Source organism: Lepus europaeus, chromosome 18 (genome assembly GCF_033115175.1).
Source record: "Lepus europaeus isolate LE1 chromosome 18, mLepTim1.pri, whole genome shotgun sequence".
NCBI classification, from domain to species: Eukaryota; Metazoa; Chordata; class Mammalia; order Lagomorpha; family Leporidae; genus Lepus; species Lepus europaeus.
Window position 1 is genome coordinate 45,035,678 of NC_084844.1, and position 20,277 is coordinate 45,055,954.

A 20,277-nucleotide genomic window follows, 5' to 3' on the forward strand; every position below is an offset into this window, starting at 1 on the left:
GTACTTGGGCCATCTTATACTCTTTTCCCAGGCCACAGCACAGAGCTGGATCAGAAGAGAAGCAGCTGGGACTCAAATGGGTGCCCATATGAGATGCCAGCACTGCAGGCGGCAGCTTTACCCGCTACACCACAGCGCCAGCCCGTTACTGATTTTTTAACTATTATTTTTCATTTTTTCTTTCCAATTACTGGATGGGTAGCTGAGGAAAGTAGAATCATCTCTTTCTCTGCACATCTTTTTAATAATATTCACCCTTGGGGCAGATGTTGTGGTTAAACTGCCACTTTGGAAAGCCTGCATCCCATATCAGAGTGTATGGGATCAAGTCCCACCTCTGCTCCCAATCTAGCTTCCTTTATTAGCACTCTGGGAGGCAGCAGATGATGGCTCAAGTTTGTGGGGTCCGGTGGAATTCCTAGCTCCTGGCCTTGGTCTCACCCAGCCCCAGCCTTGGTTATTATGGATATTTGGGGAGTAAACCAGCAGATTGAAGATTTCTCTCTCTCTCTCTCTCTCTCTCTCTCTCTCTCTCTCTTGCTCTCTCTCACTCTCTCTTACTCCACCTTTCAAATAAAAATAAATATTTCTAATGAGGATTCATTTGCATCTGAAATAATAATGATGTGGAGATATTAAGAAGCAACATGGAGGAATATGGAGTTAATCAGGTGAACTATATGTAGTCTTGCTGGAGAGCATGTCAAAATGAATCGTATATTGATCATCCATTGGAGATAAATGTCCTGAGTTATCCTTGGATACTTTGAATCCTGAAATAACATGCATACAGTTTTGAAGAAATTATGGCTCCTAGAGTTTCTTAATAAATCACAGATGCATTCTTAAGGACTTCCCATCTCTTTCCTGCGGAACAGGGTCTCACTATGCCCATGGGAGTATTGTGTAATCCAGCATGTTGCAGGCCTTGGAACCAAGTATGTCCTATCCTGGTGATCGGATCCAGGTAGCCGTGTGTAGATGGAAGCATTAATATTGGCATCAGTTCAGGGCAGCTCCTAACCAGCTATCCAAAGCTGACACTAGTTCTTTGTTTTTAAACTTTTTTTCCTCATTTCAAAGTTTATCTTGTTCTTATGATGCTGTTCTCTGACAGCACATATCACAGATTTCACTGGATGATTTTCAGAAAACATAAAAAGGCATGTAGTTCTCTTTGTACCTTTGATTTAAAAAAAAGATTTATTTTATTTATGTGAAAGGCAGAATTACAGAGAGAGAGAGCTCTTCTGTGGCTGGCACTGTGGTGTAGTGGGTAAAACCGCCACCTGCGGTGCCAGCATCCCATATAAATGCAGGTTTGAGTCCCTGCTGCTTCACTTCCGATCCAGCTCTCTGCTATGGTCTGGGAAAGCAGTAGAAGATGGCTCACGTCCTTGGGCCCCTGCACCCACGTGGGAGACCTGGAGGAAGCTCCTGGCTCCTGGCTTTGGATCAGCCTAGCTCCAGCCATTGAAGCCATTTGGGGAGTGAAGCAGCAGATGGAAGACCTCTCTCACTCTCCACATCTGCCTCCGCCTTTCTGTAACTCGGTCTTCCAAATAAATAAATAACATCTTTAAAAAAAAAGAAAAAAAAGAACTGATGAATAATCTGTAGGAACTTGATTATGCTAATTAAAAAGATAAAACAATTAATGCATTACTAGTTATTTTGCTGTCTTAAAAAATAAAGGAAACTTGACTTTTCCGTCTCCCCAGGGTGTTGCCAATGTCTTTAGTGCTGCCTATCACTACATCCACAGCCGGGAACACATCCTGCATATAGTGATCACTGGCATCGGCTGGCTCTACAGCATCACGTCGGGCATCATCTCCATCACCACACTCTTTGTTGAGCCTAGCCCAAACCAGGTAGGCAGGGCTTGGCAGTGTTAGACATCTTCAAACGTAACAACATTTATAGATGCTACTGTCCTGCTAATGTATTTAAGCCATGTTAGTTAACTATCAGGCCGCTAACTGGGGACACATTTCCCATGACCTCAACTCAAACCCTTGGTTGTGAGTGACAGGAATCCATTTCAAACTGTCTTAGGCAAAAGGGAATATTGACTGACATATGTGACCAAAATGAAGAAAGGGCAGGAATCAGGCTGGCTTCCAGGATGACCAGATCCTGGGATGGGACACCCTCAGGACTCCTCCATGCTCTTTATCTTCCCACTTCTCACGTTTTCTTTCCTTCTGCATGTTGGCTTTGTCCTTCTAGCTAAAGATGGGCTTTCTCCATGGGCAGGTCAAACATGGAGTAAAAGCATCCAGTGAAAAGTCCCGGTTTGGAAAACCTAGGAAAGAAAATTCTCTTTGACTCATCCTGAGATATGTTCTCCTGTTGAGGGTAGGGAGTTCATAGGAAGTGGCCACAGTCGCCAGAATCTGGGGGGCAAAGCAGAAAGGGATGAGGGAGTGCTGCTTTGGAAGAACACAATTACATCATACCAGCTTGTTAAAAGAAAAGGCCCCTTATCTACAGTGTGATGAATTCTAGCTGAATATTTGCTTCGGTTCTTTACACTTAACTTTTATGTTATGATCCTCTATATGATGAGAATGGATAGAGGGGCAGACATCGTGGCACAGCTGGTTAAGCCACTGCCTACAACACCAGCACCAGTTGAGTCTTGGCTCACTTCCAATCCAGTTCCCTGTTAATGCACCTGGGAAAGCAGCAGAGGATGGCCCAAGTACTTGGGCCCCTGCCACCCTAGTGGGAGACCTGGGTGGAGTTCCAGACTCCTGGCTTCAGCCTGGCCCAGTCCCAGAGGTTGCAGCCATTTGGGGAGTAAACCAACAGATGGAAGCGCTCTCTCTCTCTCTCTCCCCCCCCTCCCTTTTTGTAACTCAGCTTTTTCAAATAAGTAAATAGAAAGGAGGGAAGGAAGGAAGGAAGGGAGGAAGGGAGGAAGGGAGGGAGGGAAGGAAAGGAGGAAGGAAGGAAGGAAAGGAGGGAGGGAGGAAAGGAGGGAGGGAGGGAGGGAACATGGAGTAGGGATACAAGAGAAAGTTTCATCTTTTGAGCAGCATTCAGCACGCAGCCACTGTGGATCCACTTACCACAGTTTCACTTTTACTCTAAGAATTATTTTAAAGGAGGGGATATAAAAATACTTCTTACTTCTCCTAATTCACTCTCTCCTACAGTTTCGTGTATTTTACAGAATATGCTAGTATTGCTTTCTTATAAATAAACTAGTCTCTCCACCAAAAAATAAATGCTGATCAAAGCTCATTAAAATACTTACACAACCCACTTGTAGGTTAGGACCTACAGTTTGAAAATCTCTTGGAATTGAGGGAGATAGGGGTGGGCATTGCAGCACAGTGGGTTAAGCCTCTGTTTGGGACACCTGCTTCCCATACGGGAGCTCCTGGGTTTGATTTGGGATCTGCTTCTGACTCCAGCTCCCTGCTCATGTGCATCCTGGAAGGCAGCAGAGGGTGGCTCAAGTGCTTGGGTCCCTGCCGGAGAGTCAGACGGAATTCCTAGCTCTGTTTCTTAGCTTCAACTAGTCTGTCCTGGCTGTTGTAGGCAACTGGGGAGTAAACCAGTGGATGGCAAATCACTCTTTCTCCCACAAACTCCCACCCCTTTCAAATATACTAAAAACAATTTTTTTAAGAAGCTAGGGGTCATCTAAAGTTTTTTAATTTTTTAATATTTTTCTGTCTCCAAAAGTTTGAATGAGAGTAGGAGATCTAATTACTCCCCACTAAAGAAATCTCTTCCTCTTTTCAAGGATTCAGACTATGTTTTACGCAGTATGATGGTTACAAGGCAGCTGGGTCTAACGGAAATCCACACAAATCCCCCTACCATCTCCAGGAAGTCATGCATCTTCAGGTATGAGACATGTCTGGTTTTTTTTTTTGGCCAGAATACATCCTCCTGGTGTGCTAGTAGGTCTGGAATTCACAGCTTCTGCCTCTTATTAGTACACTTGGACTTTGATTCTGATTGGCTTTGAAAGAAAGATTCCTGGGGCCAGCGGTGTGGCATAATGGGATAAGCCACCGCCTGTGACACCAGCATTATATATAGGCACTGGTTCAAGTCCCAGCTGCCCCACTTCTCATCCAGATCCCTGCTAATGTGCCTGGGAAATCAGTAGAGGATGGCTCAATTGCTTGGGCCCCTGCACCCTTCTGGGAGACCCAGAAGAAGTCCTGTCTTCAGCCTGGCCCAGCCTCAGCCGTTGCGGCCATTTGGGGAGTGAACCAGCAGGTAGAAGCTATCTCTGTGCATCTCTCTCTCTCTCTCTCTCTCTCTAACTCTGCCTTTCAAATAAATAAAATAAATCTTTTTTTTTAATTGACTTTAAAAAATTCCTATAGAATGTTGTCTTTCCAGGATGTGTGAATAAACTCTTTTTCTTCCAAGTCCTTTTGAAAGTTTTCACTGGTATTTTCTATTAAAATAGCGTGTTTTAGGCCGGCGCCGTGGCTTAACAGGCTAATCCTCCACCTTGTGGCGCCAGCACACCGGGTTCTAGTCCCAATTGGGGCGCCGGATTCTGTCCCGGTTGCTCCTCTTCCAGGCCAGCTCTCTGCTATGGCCCGGGAGTGCAGTGGAGGATGGCCCAAGTGCTTGGGCTCTGCACCCCATGGGAGACCAGGAGAAGCACCTGGCTCCTGGCTTCAGATCAGCAAGATGCACCAGCCGCGGCGGCCATTGGAGGGTGAACCAATGGCAAAAAGAAGACCTTTCTCTCTGTCTCTCTCTCTCACTATCCACTCTGCCTGTCAAAAAATAATAATAAAATAAAATAAAAAATAGCGTGTTTTAAAGCATAATAGCTTTTATTTTCTATAATTGCCTTCTAAACGTGGAATTCAACAAAAACTCACAATGATTATAACAGACCCATATCATTTATCTGAGCTGATGTGATAATGTTAGCTAGCCTGTGGATGTATATATTTTTTTATTTGAAGAAGGTGGGCAGTGGAAAAGTTGAGGAGGAGACAGAGGATGTTGCTTTTAATGAAATCCCTGTTGTAAATTACTTTGAATGACTCTCACCTGTGGAATGCAAGCAACACTCCTAAAGTGTGGGCTGATGCAAACCTGATCTTAACTGAGAACACACCTGTTGCAAAAGGGACCAACTGCTTCTTAAGGGGTCAGAATAGGTCATTAGATAGAACGCTTATTTCAGACTAGTAGACCAATTTGACATTTAAATCCACATGTTAATTCAATTTTAGTTTGGCCTCAGAATGTTCATTCAGTCTCAAGCTCTTTTATACCCATGTATTCCTTGAGCTGGTCAGTTTTATGGGAGTCTTTGTAACCCTGGATTCTGCATGTAACTTAAGCAGGTGCCTGTGGAGTAGCTCTGTTGGCCAGTGGGCTTTACCATGATGCTCAGGAAGCTTTGTATGATGTGTCGCTCCTATAGTTATCCTAAACACACAGTGTCATGGCTCCACAGCTGCAAGGGGTGGGAACAGCAGAAGGAGGCAAAATCTTACCTGGCATCCCAGGATTGATGTTGTGAACTGAAAATGTGCTTTTTGAGGCTATGTGAAACGCCAGCATTTTACAGATACTTGAAAAGAATGGCAAGTCAATATCAGTGAGGATGGGAGAAGGGGGGAAGAGATGTGTCTGTGCCTTGTTAGGGAAAGAAGCAGCCACTCCACTGCATTTCCATGGAAAGCTCATTTCTGTCCCTGAAGCAGATGCTACAGACGCCCTGCCCAGATCCCCACTGTGCCTTCTGCCGCATGCTACAGGTAACACTCCTTACACTGAAACTGTTCTCTGGAGAAGTTCCCTTAAATGATTGGAGCCCCTCACCAGGAGGTACCCAAGTGTTACATAAACACTCCTCCACCCCAAACCACCCAACACACCCAGAGCTTTTTAGAGACAATGACTGACCGACCGGTGCTAGGATACAAATGACACCTCCCTTGCTGCAGAGTGGGAGGAACCATATACCTACTCTCTTCTGTGATCCGGCTGAGGCTAGACTTCACCTGAGTTACCTTCTACTGAGCTTCTCCCTTTCCCCATCCTGCTTCCCTCAGTCCCTCTTGGTTTCACCAGAGAGCACACCTCAATAAATCACCTGCATGAGTATCCTGGCATTAGGCCCTGCTTCTAGGAAATCTGCCCTAAGACACTCATCACCCATTCCAACACCCCACCAGCACATCCTGGACAAGAAGTAAGCAAAAGAATGAACACTTTCTGAGCAGGCAGTTAAGACGCCTGCATTTCATTTCAAACTACCTAGGTTCAAGTCCCAGCTCCAGCTTCTGATTCCAGCTTCCTGCCACAGATCCTGAGAGGCAAAAAGTGATCACTCAAATGATTGGGTTCCTGCCACCCATGTGGGAGACCTGGAATGAGTTCCCAACTCCTGGCTTCAGCCTGGCCCAGCCCTGGGCATTGTGGGCATTTAGGGAGTGAACAGGCAAATGGAAGTGCTCGCTTGCTCTCTCTCTTGCTCTCACTCTCTTGCTTCTCTCTACCTCTTTAAAAAAAATACCAGGGAAGGCTTCAATGCTGAGGGGATGTGAGGAGAGAAACATCCCCAGCCCTGGGAAATCAGGGATGGAGTGTTGCACACAGATGAAATGGCAACAAGGCTGGTGGAAGCGAGATAGATATGAGAGAGAGTGACTCAATATGTTTAGATGGAATGTGTGAACAGGCTGATGTTTAATATCCCTGTACTTATGTGCTTGGAATTTCAGAGATTTCCTCTTTAAGTGCACAGACAGTTCACAAGTTGTTTTGGCCTCTGTCTGTGGAGAAACCCACATAGTAGTTCCACTCCGTGAGAGAACGGGAGAGGCTCTGGGAGTCCTCGATTTTAACATTGGCCGGACTAGGATGTTATTATATCAGGAGTACAAAGATCTACAGAAAATGATGAAGGTGATCCAAGCTGCCTGCTATGAAACACTGGACGAATTATCTGGAGAGAGAAAAAGAAAATGTGTCTTAGGTATTGTGAGTGTGGAGCCACGGGTTTAATAGATTTGGGGGAAATCACAGAGGGTGAGATGAAGATACATTTTCTAAACTGAATTGTTACAGTGTACATATCTTTCTGTGTGAAAGGAATTCCCTGTGCAGCCTTGGGCTACTGAATACAGTCTGCAAATGAAAGCACGGGCAGAGAGTCATATTTTCTTAATTAGAACTCACCAGAGCACAATAGAACTAGCATTTATTAAATACTCCACCATGTGTCGAGCACTTTAAATATGTTACTTCATTTAATCCTATAAGATGAAGGCTGGTTTCCCATCATACAGGTGAAGAAAATAAAGTTCAGAGAAAGTAAACAACTAGCCCCAAGTCACACCGCTAACAAATGATGAAGACTGGATTTGAATCCAGGTCCAGGGGCTCTTTTCACTATATTATACAGCATTAGCTCCTCAGAATATCTCATTTTACAGATAAAGAAGCCAGAGCTTACCACAGTAACATGGGTGATCGAAGGTCCAATAACAAACTGGTGGCAAAGACTAGACTCTAGTTCTTATGATTCTATATCCACTAGACTACTCTTAGCACAACAGCAGCTTAAACAGAGGGAAGGAAGAAGAAGGCATGAAAACTTCTGACTACCTAGAATAGAATACACAATGTAGGATTAAGCTGAAAGATTGGAGCCATCACATATAGTGGGATAAGAAGAAAGAAGCAAATTCATGCCTTTTGCCTGTTTTCTGTGATAAGGCCTAAGATTAGCACTTTTTTGTTAATATCAGGGCAGTCAAATACATTACAGAATTTGACTACACCCCCATACAACATTTTTATTTTTTAATTTTTGTAAAGATTTGTTTATTTATTTCAAAGTCAGGGTGACAGAGAGAGAGAGAGAGAGAGAGAGAGAGAGATTCCCCATCTGCTGGTTCACAAACCCAAATGGCTGCAATGGCCGGAGCTGGGCCACCCTGAAGCCAGGAGCCAGGAGCTTCTTCCAGGTCTCCCACGTGGGTGCAGAGGCCCAAGCACTTGGGCCATCTTCTGCTGCTTTCCCAGGCATGTTAGCAGGGAGCCTTATTGGAAGTGGAGCAACCAGGATTTGAACCAGCACCCAAGCGGGATGTCAGCACAGCAGACAGCGGCTTAATCCTCTGCACTGTAGCGCTGGCTGCATACATCATCTCATTCAGTTTCCATAGGTCACCAGGGAAGTGGAAGTTAACCCCCTTCTCACAAGAGAGGAAAACAGTATTCAGAGATACATGGGCCAATGCTGTGGCGAAGTGGGTAAAGCTGCCACCTGCAATGCTGACATCCCATATGTGCGCCAGTTCGAAAACTGGCTGCTTCTCTTCCGATCCAGCTCTCTGCTATGGCTTGTGAAAGCAGTACAAGTCCTTGGGCCCCTGCACCCACGTGGGAGACCCAGAAGAAGTTCCTGGCTCCTGGTTTTGGATCAGCACAGCTCCAGCCCTTGCTGCCAATTGGGAAGTGAACCAGTGGATGGAAGACCTCTCTCTCTCTCTCTCTCTCTTTCTCTCTCTGCCTTTCAAATAAATAAATAAATCTTTTAAAAAAAAAACATTCAAAGATACAAGGAAACTAACAAGGGGGGAGGATTTATACTCACACTAAGGTCTCATTCTAAAACTCAAGGTTTTGCCTTTTCTCGAAGCCTCTTCCTATGAAACATACAGGATGTAATTCTATTTCTCTCTTTTGCCCTCATAGCTGGAGAAACTAAGATTGTTTAAAACCATAAGATTTAGCCTTCTTTCTACTGGAGAAAAAACACCAACATGGGATGTCTTTCTGTCATTCTAGAGATTGAAGACGTAGGAGAAGTCCAGCGGGCAGGAATCATCTTCTTCCGGATCATGCTTCAGGAGCTGCAGGAGTGCCTGCAACTGCTCGATTCCATGAGCTTTGTGTCTCTGTTGCTCTACGACCATAGTACTATAGTACAGACAGAATCCCTTCCAGACAGCAAGACCCGGGAACTGGTAGCCAACATAAACCTAGTGCAGGATATCCTAAAAGGGGTTATCTTGTTCTTTCATCCAGAGTTGGAATTTTCAAGTGACTTTCAAAACTGGGATAAGTGTAAGCTTGTAAGTCTTTTTTTTTTTTTAATGCTCTTTTTGCAATATTGATTGATTGATTTTCCTTTTATCTGAAAGGCAGAGAGACAGAGATATTCCATCTGCTGGTTCACTTAACCAAATGTCCACAATATCTAGGGCTCAGCCAGGCTGAAGCAAGGAGCTTAGAATTCAACCTAGATCTCCCACGTAGATGGGCAATCCAACTACTTGACCCATCACCTGCTGTCTCCCGGGGCTCACATTAGCAGGAAGCTGGAATTGGAAGCAGAGCCAGGACTTGGACCCAGGCACTCTAGTATGAGATGTCAGTGTCCCAAGTGGGTTTTTCGCTACTGTGCCAAACACACACCTATAAAGCATTCTTTTTATTGAAGAATAACCTTTATGCATTTAAATATACAAATCATAATTGAACACATTGTAAGAGTACAGATGCAAGATTTTTCACAAAATAAACACATCCATATAACCAGCCCCCAGGTCAAGAAACAGAACAGGCCGGCGCCGCAGCTCACTAGGCTAATCCTCCGCCTTGCAGTGCCGGCACACCGGGTTCTAGTCCCGGTTCGGGCACCGATCCTGTCCCGGTTGCCCCTCTTCCAGGCCAGCTCTCTGCTGTGGCCAGGGAGTGCAGTGGAGGATGGCCCAAGTCCTTGGGCCCTGCACCCCATGGGAGACCAGGATAAGCACCTGGCTCCTGCCATCGGATCAGCGCGGTGCGCCGGCCGCAGCGCGCTACCGCGGCGGCCATTGGAGGGTGAACCAACGGCAAAAAGGAAGACCTTTCTCTCTGTCTCTCTCTCACTGTCCACTCTGCCTGTCAAAAAAAAATAAAAATAATAAAATAAAAAATAAAAAAAAAGAAACAGAACATTAGCAGCATCCCAAGGCCCTCCTTTATATTCTTTCCCATGACCTCCCCATGCTCCCTACCCACACACCCCAAGTGTAACCATGATCTTGATTTCTAACAACACAGATCGGGTTTTGCCTGTTCTAGATTTTACATAAATGTTATTTATTTATATCATTTGTACTTGCTGACAATCCCATAACTTTTCTTTGTTCACAGTATGTTAACAAATATTTAGTCAAGAATATTTGTGCCTTTGATCCAACTGCTAGTGATTTGGAAATCAATTTACAGCTCATTGATGAATGTATCAGAGGTAAGTTTCCATCTCATAATAGTCTAAATCTATACCAAAAGCAATAAGATACAGTTGTAATTAAGAGATTTTTAGGATTACAGCATGTGGATCACAATATTTAGGAGAAAATAGTTATGACTATATGTCTTCTGAAAGAGGATATACAGTCTATAGTCTATGCATTCCCCAGAGACACTGTCTATGCCATACAGTAGAGAATTCAGAGTGTTCTCTATCTCCCACTTATTGGCTACATGTGCATTACTCACTAAAAGAAAAAGTGTGGGGCCAGCGTTGTGGCACAGCAGATTAAGGTGCCGTCTGCAGTGCCAGCATCCCTGGCACTCCATTTTCAATCCAGCTCCCTGCTAATGTGCCTGGGAAAGCAGCAGGGGACAGTCCAAGTGCTTGGACCCTGCCAGTCACTTTGGAGATCAGGATGGAGTTCCAGGTTCCTGACTTTGTGGCCATTTAGGGAGGGAACCAGCAGATGGAAGTTTCTCTCTCTCTCTCTCTCTCTCTCTCTCTGTGTGTGTGTGCGTAACTCTACCTTTCAAATAGATAATCTTAAAAAAAAAAAAAAAAGTAAGAAAAAGTGAATAGGGCTACAATGAGACCAGGACTGTTAAGCAAAAAAAACACTGCACTAATATCTTTAGCTTCAATAAAGAGCCAAAGAACAGAACTGATCACTTATCTGTCAAGTCTGGTAATGCCGACCCTGGAGGAGGAGGCTCAGCAGGAGTGGAGAGCAGCGAGGCCCTCAGACCAGAGAAAGTGATGAGCTCTTCAGCCACACAGAGTAGGCCAGGTGTAGGAGGAAATCTGCAAATGCAGATACACCGTTCCACCATCAGGGGAGATGTTCCCGCCCTGTGGGTGAGTAGATTGGTAACAAGACATTGAAAGCTTGTTTCTTCTTTATCATTTAAGAAATGCCAACCGTGAACTAAGAACATCCTATTCCTCTCCTCCCCCAGCCCCTGTCCTACCCTGTAGACTTCAGATAGACCAAGTCAGAAAGGTTTTTGGGTTTCTGTGATGCAAATGTTAGCCCAGAGACTCAGAACCAGAGAGTCTTCCAGGACAAGAGGAAGGAAGGAAGCGACCAGGGGGAGCCGCCACACTGCTCTGAGAGTCTGGCAGCTGACGCGTGTAACTCAGGGGTGCGGAGCAGGGAGCCAGGTGGATGGATGCCAGAGAGAGAGAGGTGTCATCTGGCTAAGGAAGGTGAGATGCTCCCAGAAGTTTCGGGATGCCAGAGAACAGGAGAGAACACAGAGTCATGTAACAGTTAACGTGAATTCACGTGGACCAGGAGTGACGTGAGTCAAGTTCAGGACTGCTGTTTTGAGTGGTGGTTCCACTATAGCCTCATGGCTCTGAGCTTACTCACAGGAGCCTCCAGATTTGTAGGTATTAGAGATAGAACTTCCTTTAAGGTGCTGTGCAAGGGAAGCAGCTACAGCAGCAACAACTAAGTGAGTATTTGCTCACCTTATACTTTCTTATACTCATTCTGTGCTTGTGCAGTGTTCACTGTGTCCTTAAAAAATTCAGGACAGTGATTTCTGTGTGTCTGTGGCCTGCTTAACTCCCAGCCCCAGCCCCACCTGGCTGCTGCTCTTCCATTTGGAGGGAATTCAGTCCCTGCCGTAAGTCTTAGTGCCCTCCTGTGGGTGTGAGTGGTTTGTCCAGTTGACATCCTCTCTGAGTTCCTATCCACTTCAGGGTCCCCACCCAACCTGCCAACCCTTTGACCTGGAGCCAGACCTTGCTGCCAGGATCCCTCGCATCCTCTCAGAGTGAAACAGTGATGCTCCCCTTCCTGGGGAGGACTCGGGCACCCACCAGTGGCCGATCCAGTTCATCTTGCAGATGGGAGCTGGGGAGGGGCGGCAGCTCCCTCCACTCTGCACCTTGCATTGTGTGTACAAGAATTAGCTCTCCAGACCCTTCATGGGCCCACCCCCAAACACAAGAGGCCACAGGCATCTTCTGGGGCCTTGTGCCAATGCCTCAATGGAGTCTCTCTGGGCTTCGCTTCCACTTTACCTGTAAGAACTACCTCCTGTTGCCTCACACCGCTCCTTTGTTTCAGAACATCAGTGAATGTCTTTCTCTCTGTTCCTATGCTGTACCGTGGAAGCTGATTCCCGGGCAGCCTTGACCACCCATGTTTCCTACCACTTTTGCTTTCCAACAGTGCCGCCATGTGGCAGGAATTCTAATGCTGCAGGGTTCAGCCAGAATCCAGTAGCCCACCAGCTCCCTTCTCACTGCCACCAGGCCTGTAGCATGGTCACAATCTCTGCTGCAATCAAGAAAGGTGGCGGGCCACTTCGATACTAACCCTCTCTCCTTCAGATGCTAGTATATCAGGAAATTCTAACTAAGCTCCCTGTTTGGGGGAAGGGAGAGGAACTCTTTGGTTACACCTTTCTGTTTGCTCCAGGAAAAGAATCTTCAGGCAGGACAATCTGTTGCTGAAACTTGACCAGGCCTTCTAACATCTTTAACTAAGGCCTTTATTTAATAACCCCACCTAGCATGAAATGCCACTAACAATATCTTTAGGTTCTACCTAGGGCAGGGAGGGACTTTTTTTTTTTTTGAAAGCTTTTATTTAATAAATATAAATTTCATAGGTACAGCTTTTGGATTATAGTGGTTCTTCCCCATGTACCCGCACTCCCATCCCACCTCCTACTCCCTCTCCCATCCCATTCTTCATTAAGGTTCATTTGTAATTATCTTTATATACAGAAGACCAACTCTATATTAAGATTTCAACAGTTTGCACCCACACAGACAGACAAAGTATAAAGCACTGTTTGAAGACTAGCTTTACCCTTGATTCTCATAGTACAACTTATTAAGGACAGAGGTCCTACATGGGGAGCAAGTGCACAGTGGCTCCTGTTGTTGATTTAAAAATTGACACTCTTATTTATGACATCAGTGATCACCGGAGGCTCTTGTCATGAGCTGCCAAGGCTATGGAAACCTCTTGAGTCCACAAACTCCAACATTATTTAGACAGGGCCATAATCAAAGTGGAAGTTCTCTGCTCCCTTTAAAGAAAGGTACCTCCTTCTTTGATGGCCCCTTCTTTCCACCAAGATCTCACTCACAAAGATCTTTCATGTAGATCATTTTTTGCCACAGTGTCTTGGTTTCCATGCCTGAAATGCTCTCATGGGCTTTTTAGCCAGATCCAAATGCCTTAAGGGCTGACTCTGAGACCAGAGTGCTGTTTAGGGCATTTGTCATTCTGTGAGTCTGCTGTGTGGCCTGCTAGGGAGGGACTTTTAAAGTACATAGCACATCTCCTAACCTACCAAGCCTTCCAAACTACTGATTTTTATCAAAAGAATAGCATTAGAACCAGTAAAGTGCCCATTTTTCTTCGGTGTTCTGCTGCCAACTCTCACCCTTCTTTGTTCTAGTTCCAGAAGGGGGTATTCCAGTAGAACCTCCAGCAGCTGTGTCCTGCCTTTAGACCGAGGCACTTGCCCATGCAGGAGCTTTGGGCCACTTCGCTCAACAGGCCTGGCCTTGAAAGCTGTGCCATTGCCTATGAATGCTGCTGACACAGTTCTCTGTGGTAGGCCCCTCATCTCTAGTGACTACTCCCAGACAGCTGTGCTTGTAATAGCTCGTCAAGAGCCTGCTATGCCCTGTCGTTATGCCTAAGGTGGCTCATCGCTTCCACCTCGAGCCCCACGACCACTTTGGACCTCTGCTGCAGCCACCCGTAGTCTCGCTGCAAGATGCCCCATACCTAGCCCATGTTCTCATCCCAAGATATTTGGACAGATGTTGCATGCCAGGAAATATTTCCAGATCTAGAGGCAAGATAAGCTGTCCCCTGGTGTATGTCCTGAATCACTTTTTTTCTCTAGACCCTGTGTTTCTGCCAGCTTCCTCCCCGAGCCTAAATCCAAGTGTGTGCAAGTCCACAGGCACTTGTCTTGGCAGGAGTGCCCTCGGCCTTCCACTTCTCCCACAGAATCCTAGGACTCCTCCTGTGGCAAAGCAGCCAGAGCCTCAGTGCTGGCACCACGTGTAAAGAAACCCAGCAGCTTCCTCAATACAGCGCCACCGTGGCCCTCCATGGTTGACAATGAGGGAAGCACTCTGCCATCACGGGGAAGGGCTACTAGACAGCCCTGATTAACTCTTGTCCTCAAGAGTCAGCTTTCCTTGGAGATCTTTCCCTGATTGCTTCTGCCACCCTGGTATTGCTCCATTACAAAAGTGGGACATGACTCTTGCCTTCATGCCCACTGCAGGGCTGAAAACCTAATAGGAACTTTTCACAAGGTTCCACCAACCGTCCAGAGATAGCAAACAGGATTATAGAGTGGAACTGAATCGAACTCTGTGCCTGATTTTTGGAAATGGGTCAAAGTGAAGTGGACAAATTGTCACAAGATACCAAGCACGTTGTCCTGTCTGTTCATGGGGATCCTCTGTATGCTGGCATGGGCACAGGTGCTATTACAGTTCTCCCCCACATTTGTGGACATGGTCATCTTGAATGGTGGCTCCTCTGGGGAGGTCTTGGCTTCTGCTTGAAGTAGAAGCAGCCGTGGGTTTTACAGAGCCCAGAGCGTGCCATCTCCGAGTTGCTCGTGGATTTCAGACTGTGGAGGAGGAACTGTCAGTTCAGCTTTAGAACAGATTCTCTTTGTCCCAGCAAGAACCTCTTAAAGGGCCCTTTCAGTTAAGATATGAGACAAATGCTCACACTGTTCAGGAAAAGAATATAACAGGCTATTTTGGGATTTGGGAAAGACCTAGAGCCCTGCTGTTTGACCCATTTACCATGTATTCATACCTCTTCTGCTCTCAGATTAAAGTTATTCAGAAGAAAAAAGAATGAAAATCAAATAAGCAATTCTTTTGTTGTCCCTCACCTATCCCTTTGATTTTAAATTTTGAAGTTTTCCAATGGTGCTTACTGAATTAACAGAAATAACAAAAAGTGCTTTTACTTGTGCTGCTTTGATATCTGATTAGAGATTTTTAAAAATCAGTTTAATGAGCATATTTTTCCATTTAACTTGACACTCTTTTTTTCATTTTAGTGGATGTTAAAAATCTTTGATCATAAGGCTGGCGCTGCGGCTCAATAGGCTAATCCTCCGCCTGCTGGCGCTGGCACACCGGGTTCTAGTCCTGATTGGGGTGCCGGATTCCGTCCCAGTCACTCCTCTTCCTGTCCAGCTCTCTGCTGTGGCCCGGAAGTGCAGTGGAGAATGGCCCAAATCCTTGGACCCTGCACCCGCATGGGAGACCAGGAGAAGCACCTGGCTCCTGGCTTCAAATCAGCGCGGTGCGCTGGCTGCAGCGCGCCACCTGTAGCAGCCATTGGAGGGTGAACCAATGGAAAAAAAGGAAGACCTTTCTCTCTGTCTCTCTCTCTCTCACTGTCCACTCTGTCTGTCAAAAATAAATAAATAAAAATCTTTGATCACAAATGGATTTTTAAAGTTATACATATATATATATATATATATATTTTTTTTTTTTTGACAGGCAGAGTGGACAGTGAGTGAGAGAGAGACAGAGAGAAAGGTCTTCCTTTTTGCCGTTGGTTCACCCTCCAATGGCCGCCACGGCCAGTGCATCCACTGATCCGAAGGCAGGAGCCAGGTGCTTCTCCTGGTCTCCCATGCGGGTGCAGGGCCCAAGCACTTGGGCCATCCTCCACTGCCTTCCGGGGCCACAGCAGAGAGCTGGCCTGGAAGAGGGGCAACCGGGACAGAATCCGGTGCCCTAACTGGGACTAGAACCCGGGGTGCCGGCACCGCAAGGCAAAGGATTAGCCTATTGCGTCACGGCGCCAGCCACATATATATATTTAAATAATCAAAAGATCAAATAGAACTAAAAACATAGGCACTAGCCCTCCCTTGTCTCTCCTCTCACTGTCTCCAATTCCTCTCCCAAAGACAATCCTTTTTGACTCTTTCTCTGTCTCTTTTGGAATTTGCTTATGTGTATATTTCTAATATTATGCACACATTGCTATCTTTTTGATTCATCAATTTTAAACTTTATCCATTGATTTTCTCTTGTTATAGATGAAAGTTTAGTTCTGTTATACCCTCATCATTCCGATGTAGTTATATTATAATTTGGGGTTAAACTAAAAAACAATGTTTAGATGATTTTCCCTATGTAAATTTTTTTTTAAAGATTTATTTATTTTATTTGAAAGGCAGAGTTACAGAGAGAAATGGAGAGACAGAGAGAGAGATCTTCCTTCCTCTGGTTCACTCCCCAAATGGCCACAACAGCTGGAGCTGGGCCAATCCAAAGCCAGGAGCCAGGAGCTTCTTCCGGGTCTCCCATGTGGATGCAGGGACCCAAGCACCTGGGCCACTCTCCGTTGCTGTCCCAGGAGCACCAGCAGGTAGTTGGATCTGAAGTGGAGCAGCCAGGAATCTAACTGGCACCCATATGGGATGCTGGCACTGCAGATGGCAGCTTAACTCACTATTACCATAGCACCAGCTTCAATGCAAATATTATACACAGCTGAGTATTGTAGCATTTTGAAATTTTTATTTGTTTATTTGAGAGACAGAGACAGACAGATGGACACTCAGGGAGAGATCACCCATCTGATTGTTCACTCCCCAAATGCCCACAGTAACGGGCTGAGGCAGGCCAAAGCTGGGAACTGGAAACTCAATCCTGGTCTTCCACATGGGTAGCAGAAATCCAGTTACTTGGGCCATCACTGCTGCTTCCCAGTGTACATATTAGCTAAGTGGGAATGAGAAGTGGAGTGAGGACTTGAACCTGTGCACTGCCATATGAGATGCAAGAGCCCCAACCAACAACAACTTAACCTCTAGGCCAAATTCCCACCCCCATAGCATATTTTAATTCCTCATTTTTTATTTTTCATTTCTCTCGAAAAACGTAATTGCCTTTTATTTTTAAAATGTATTAGTTTTCTTTGCATTTCTTGATAATTTCCACCTTCTCCATTTGTCTCTCCATATTTTTTTAAGATTTATTTATGTGGGCCAGTGCCACGGCTCAATAGGCTAATCCTCCACCTTGTGGCGCCGGCACCCCGGGTTCTAGTCCCGGTCGGATGCCGGATTCCGTCCCGGTTGCTCCTCTTCTAGTCCAGCTCTCTGCTGTGGCCCGGGAAGGCAGTGGAGGATGGCCCAAGTCCTTGGGCTCTGCACACGCATGGGAGACCAGGAGAAGCACCTGGCTCCTAGCTTCAGATCAGCGCGGTGCGCCGGCCGCAGTGTGCCGGCCGCAGTGGCCATGGGGGTGAACAACAGAAAAGGAAGACCTTTCTCTCTGTCTCTCTCTCTCATTGTCCACTCTGCCTGTACAAAAAAAAAAAAATTTATTTATGTATTTGAAAGGCAGAATTATGGAGTTGGAGAGTTAGAGAAGAAAAAGAGAAAGAGGAAGATATTCCATCTGCTGGTCCCCAAATGGCCACAACAGTCAGGGGTGGACCAGACTGAAGCCGGGAGCCTGGAATTACATCTGGGTCTCCTGCATGGGTGGGCCATGTTCCACTGCTTTCCCAGGTGCATTATTAGGGAGCTGCATGCAGGGATATGGGATGCTGGCATCCCAGGTGGTGGCTTAACCCACTGGACGCAACACTGGCCCCTCTCTATGTGATTTACCATATGGATGATCCTGTCAGGTAATTTCTTGTTCCAATGTAATTTTTTTCCCAAAGCCATCCCTTCTAGCAAGGTCAATTCTTTTTTTTTTTTTCTCTTTATATACAGAAGATCAGTTTAGTGGATATTAGGTAATGATTTCAACAGTTTGCCCCCATATAGCAACACAAAGTGAAAAAAAATACTGTTGGAGTACTAGTTATAGCATTAAATAAGAGTGTACAGCACATTAAAGACAGAGATCCTACATAATATTTTAAATATTATGTAGGTCAATTCTTTTTATACCCCAGAGTCTGCCCTCGGCCCCAGATCTGCTCTCCAGCAGCCTTCCTGAGATTCACTTTGTCACAATCTTAGGAATTGACTTTGCCGTTTTCTTAGTTCACTTTTGGTCTGTTCCTTTGTTTGAGGTAGCATATCTCCAGTAGTAGATTTCTGAGAAACAGTACATGAATGGTAAATTTTTTGACATTTTGTGTCTAAAGAACAAAAACTGATAGTTTTTCCAACATTTTCATTTACACTCACACTTGTTCTTTGCCAGGAACTATAATTTTGATGACATTTCTCCACTGTCTTTGTTCAAAACTGAGATATACTCACATGCCATCAATTTCACCATTTTAGAGAATACAGTTCAGTGGCTTTGAAATACACACCAGGTTGTGCAGTCATTACCACTAATTTTAGAATGTTTTCATCACCGCAAAAGAATCCCTGTTCTCAATTAGTGCTTTCTCCTCCCATGCCCCTCCTCTAGCCATGCAAACGTCAGTCTGCTTTCTGTCTCAATGGATTTGCCTACTCTGGAGGTTTTGTATAAATTGAAATATATAATAGGTTGGCTTTTTAAAAAATGTTTGTTTATTTATTTATTTGGAAGTCAGAGTTACAGAGAGAAGGGTCTTCCATTTGCTGGTTCACTCCTTAAATGGCTGCAATGACCAGGGCTGGGCAAGGCCAAAGCCGGGATCCAGGTCCCCTACATGGGTGCAGGGGCCCAAGGACTTGGACCATCTTCTGCTTTCCTAGGCCATAGCAGAGGGCTGGATCGGAAGAGGAGCAGTGGGTCTTGAACCAGAGCCCACATGGGATGCCGGCATCGTAGGTGGCGGCTTTACCCACTACACTATAGCGCTGGCCCCTGTATTTATTTTTTTTATTTACTTAAAAGATAGAGTTATAGAATAGAGGGGGAGAGGGACAGGGGGAGAGAAAGAGAATTTTCCATCCACTAGTTTACTTCCCAAATGGCTACAACATCTAGGGCTGGGCCATGCTGAAGCCAGGAGGCCAGAACTCCATCCAGGTCTCCCACATGGGTGACAAGGGCTCGAACACTTGGGCCATTTTCCTCTGATTTCCCAGGCACATTAACAGGGAGCTGGATGGAAAATGAAGCAGCCAGGACTCAAATGGGCACTTATATAGGATGCCAGTGTTGCAGGCGGCCCCTTAACCCACCATGCCACAGGGCTGGCCCCTGGTTTCCATCCTTTTGTCTTTTCATTTTGGCTTCACTTTCTGAAGAACTCTCTGAACCTCATCTTCTGATCTGATTGACATCTTGTCTAGGAGCTCTTGTTCATTTTCTACAGCCTCTTCACCCTGCGCTTCACCTTCTCCCTCTGAGAGCATCAGTGAAAAACCTTTTCTGAAGCTTTCTTCTCCCTGTTGTTTATTTTCATGTTCTGGTCTCCGTGTCTCATGGTGCAGGCTTTCCTCAGCTGCCTGGTAACCTGTGCTTGTTTCTGTTTAAGTGGGGCAGGGGAGGGGTCTAAAGCCTTCGCTGAAAGCTCTGAGGATCTATGAGTTGTCTCCACTTTGGGTCTATCGTCATTGTATCATGGGGTGGCTGGTCCATTCAAGGATGGCTGCAGGCAAAGCCTAGCAGAGAGACCTGATTTATGTACATGCAAAGTCAAAGTCCACACCCAGGAAGGAGAGCAGCTATGCTCAAGAGAGGGCTGCGCTCAAGGTTTGCCTTCATCCCTTTCTGTGATCCGGAGGCAAAGAGGGTAGTGGCTGGAACAGGTCTTAACTGAATATTCAAATGGGATGGAGTTTGGGGTGGGGCTTCATTATGGTCCATTTTCTTACCCTTTCTTTTGAAACCTCAGAAGTTAGGGCCAGTGCTGTGGCATAGCAGGTAAAGCTACCATCTGCAGCAGCGGCATCCCATATGGGCACTGGCTCCAATGCCTGCTGCTCTGCTTCCAATCGAGCTCCTTGCTAATATGCCTGGGAAAACAGTGGAAGATGGCCTAAGTCCTTAAGCCCCTGCACCCACATGGTATACCTGGAGAAAGCTCCTGGCTCCTGGCTTCAGATCAGCCCAGCTCTGGCCACTGTGGCCATTTGGGG

The 20,277-nt window shown here is 45.8% G+C and overlaps 1 protein-coding gene across 1 annotated transcript in view; it reads left to right on the plus strand.

Moving 5' to 3' along the window:
- The window catches only part of EFCAB5 (EF-hand calcium binding domain 5), a 138,160-nt gene that overhangs the window by 111,984 nt on the left and 5,899 nt on the right, over nt 1-20,277 (plus strand). Inside the window, exons 20-24 of the mRNA XM_062216307.1 lie at nt 1,722-1,874; nt 3,761-3,864; nt 6,729-6,982; nt 8,803-9,089; nt 10,156-10,252. Coding sequence (XP_062072291.1) covers nt 1,722-1,874; nt 3,761-3,864; nt 6,729-6,982; nt 8,803-9,089; nt 10,156-10,252 — 895 coding nt within the window. The remainder of the gene's footprint in view (nt 1-1,721; nt 1,875-3,760; nt 3,865-6,728; nt 6,983-8,802; nt 9,090-10,155; nt 10,253-20,277) is intronic.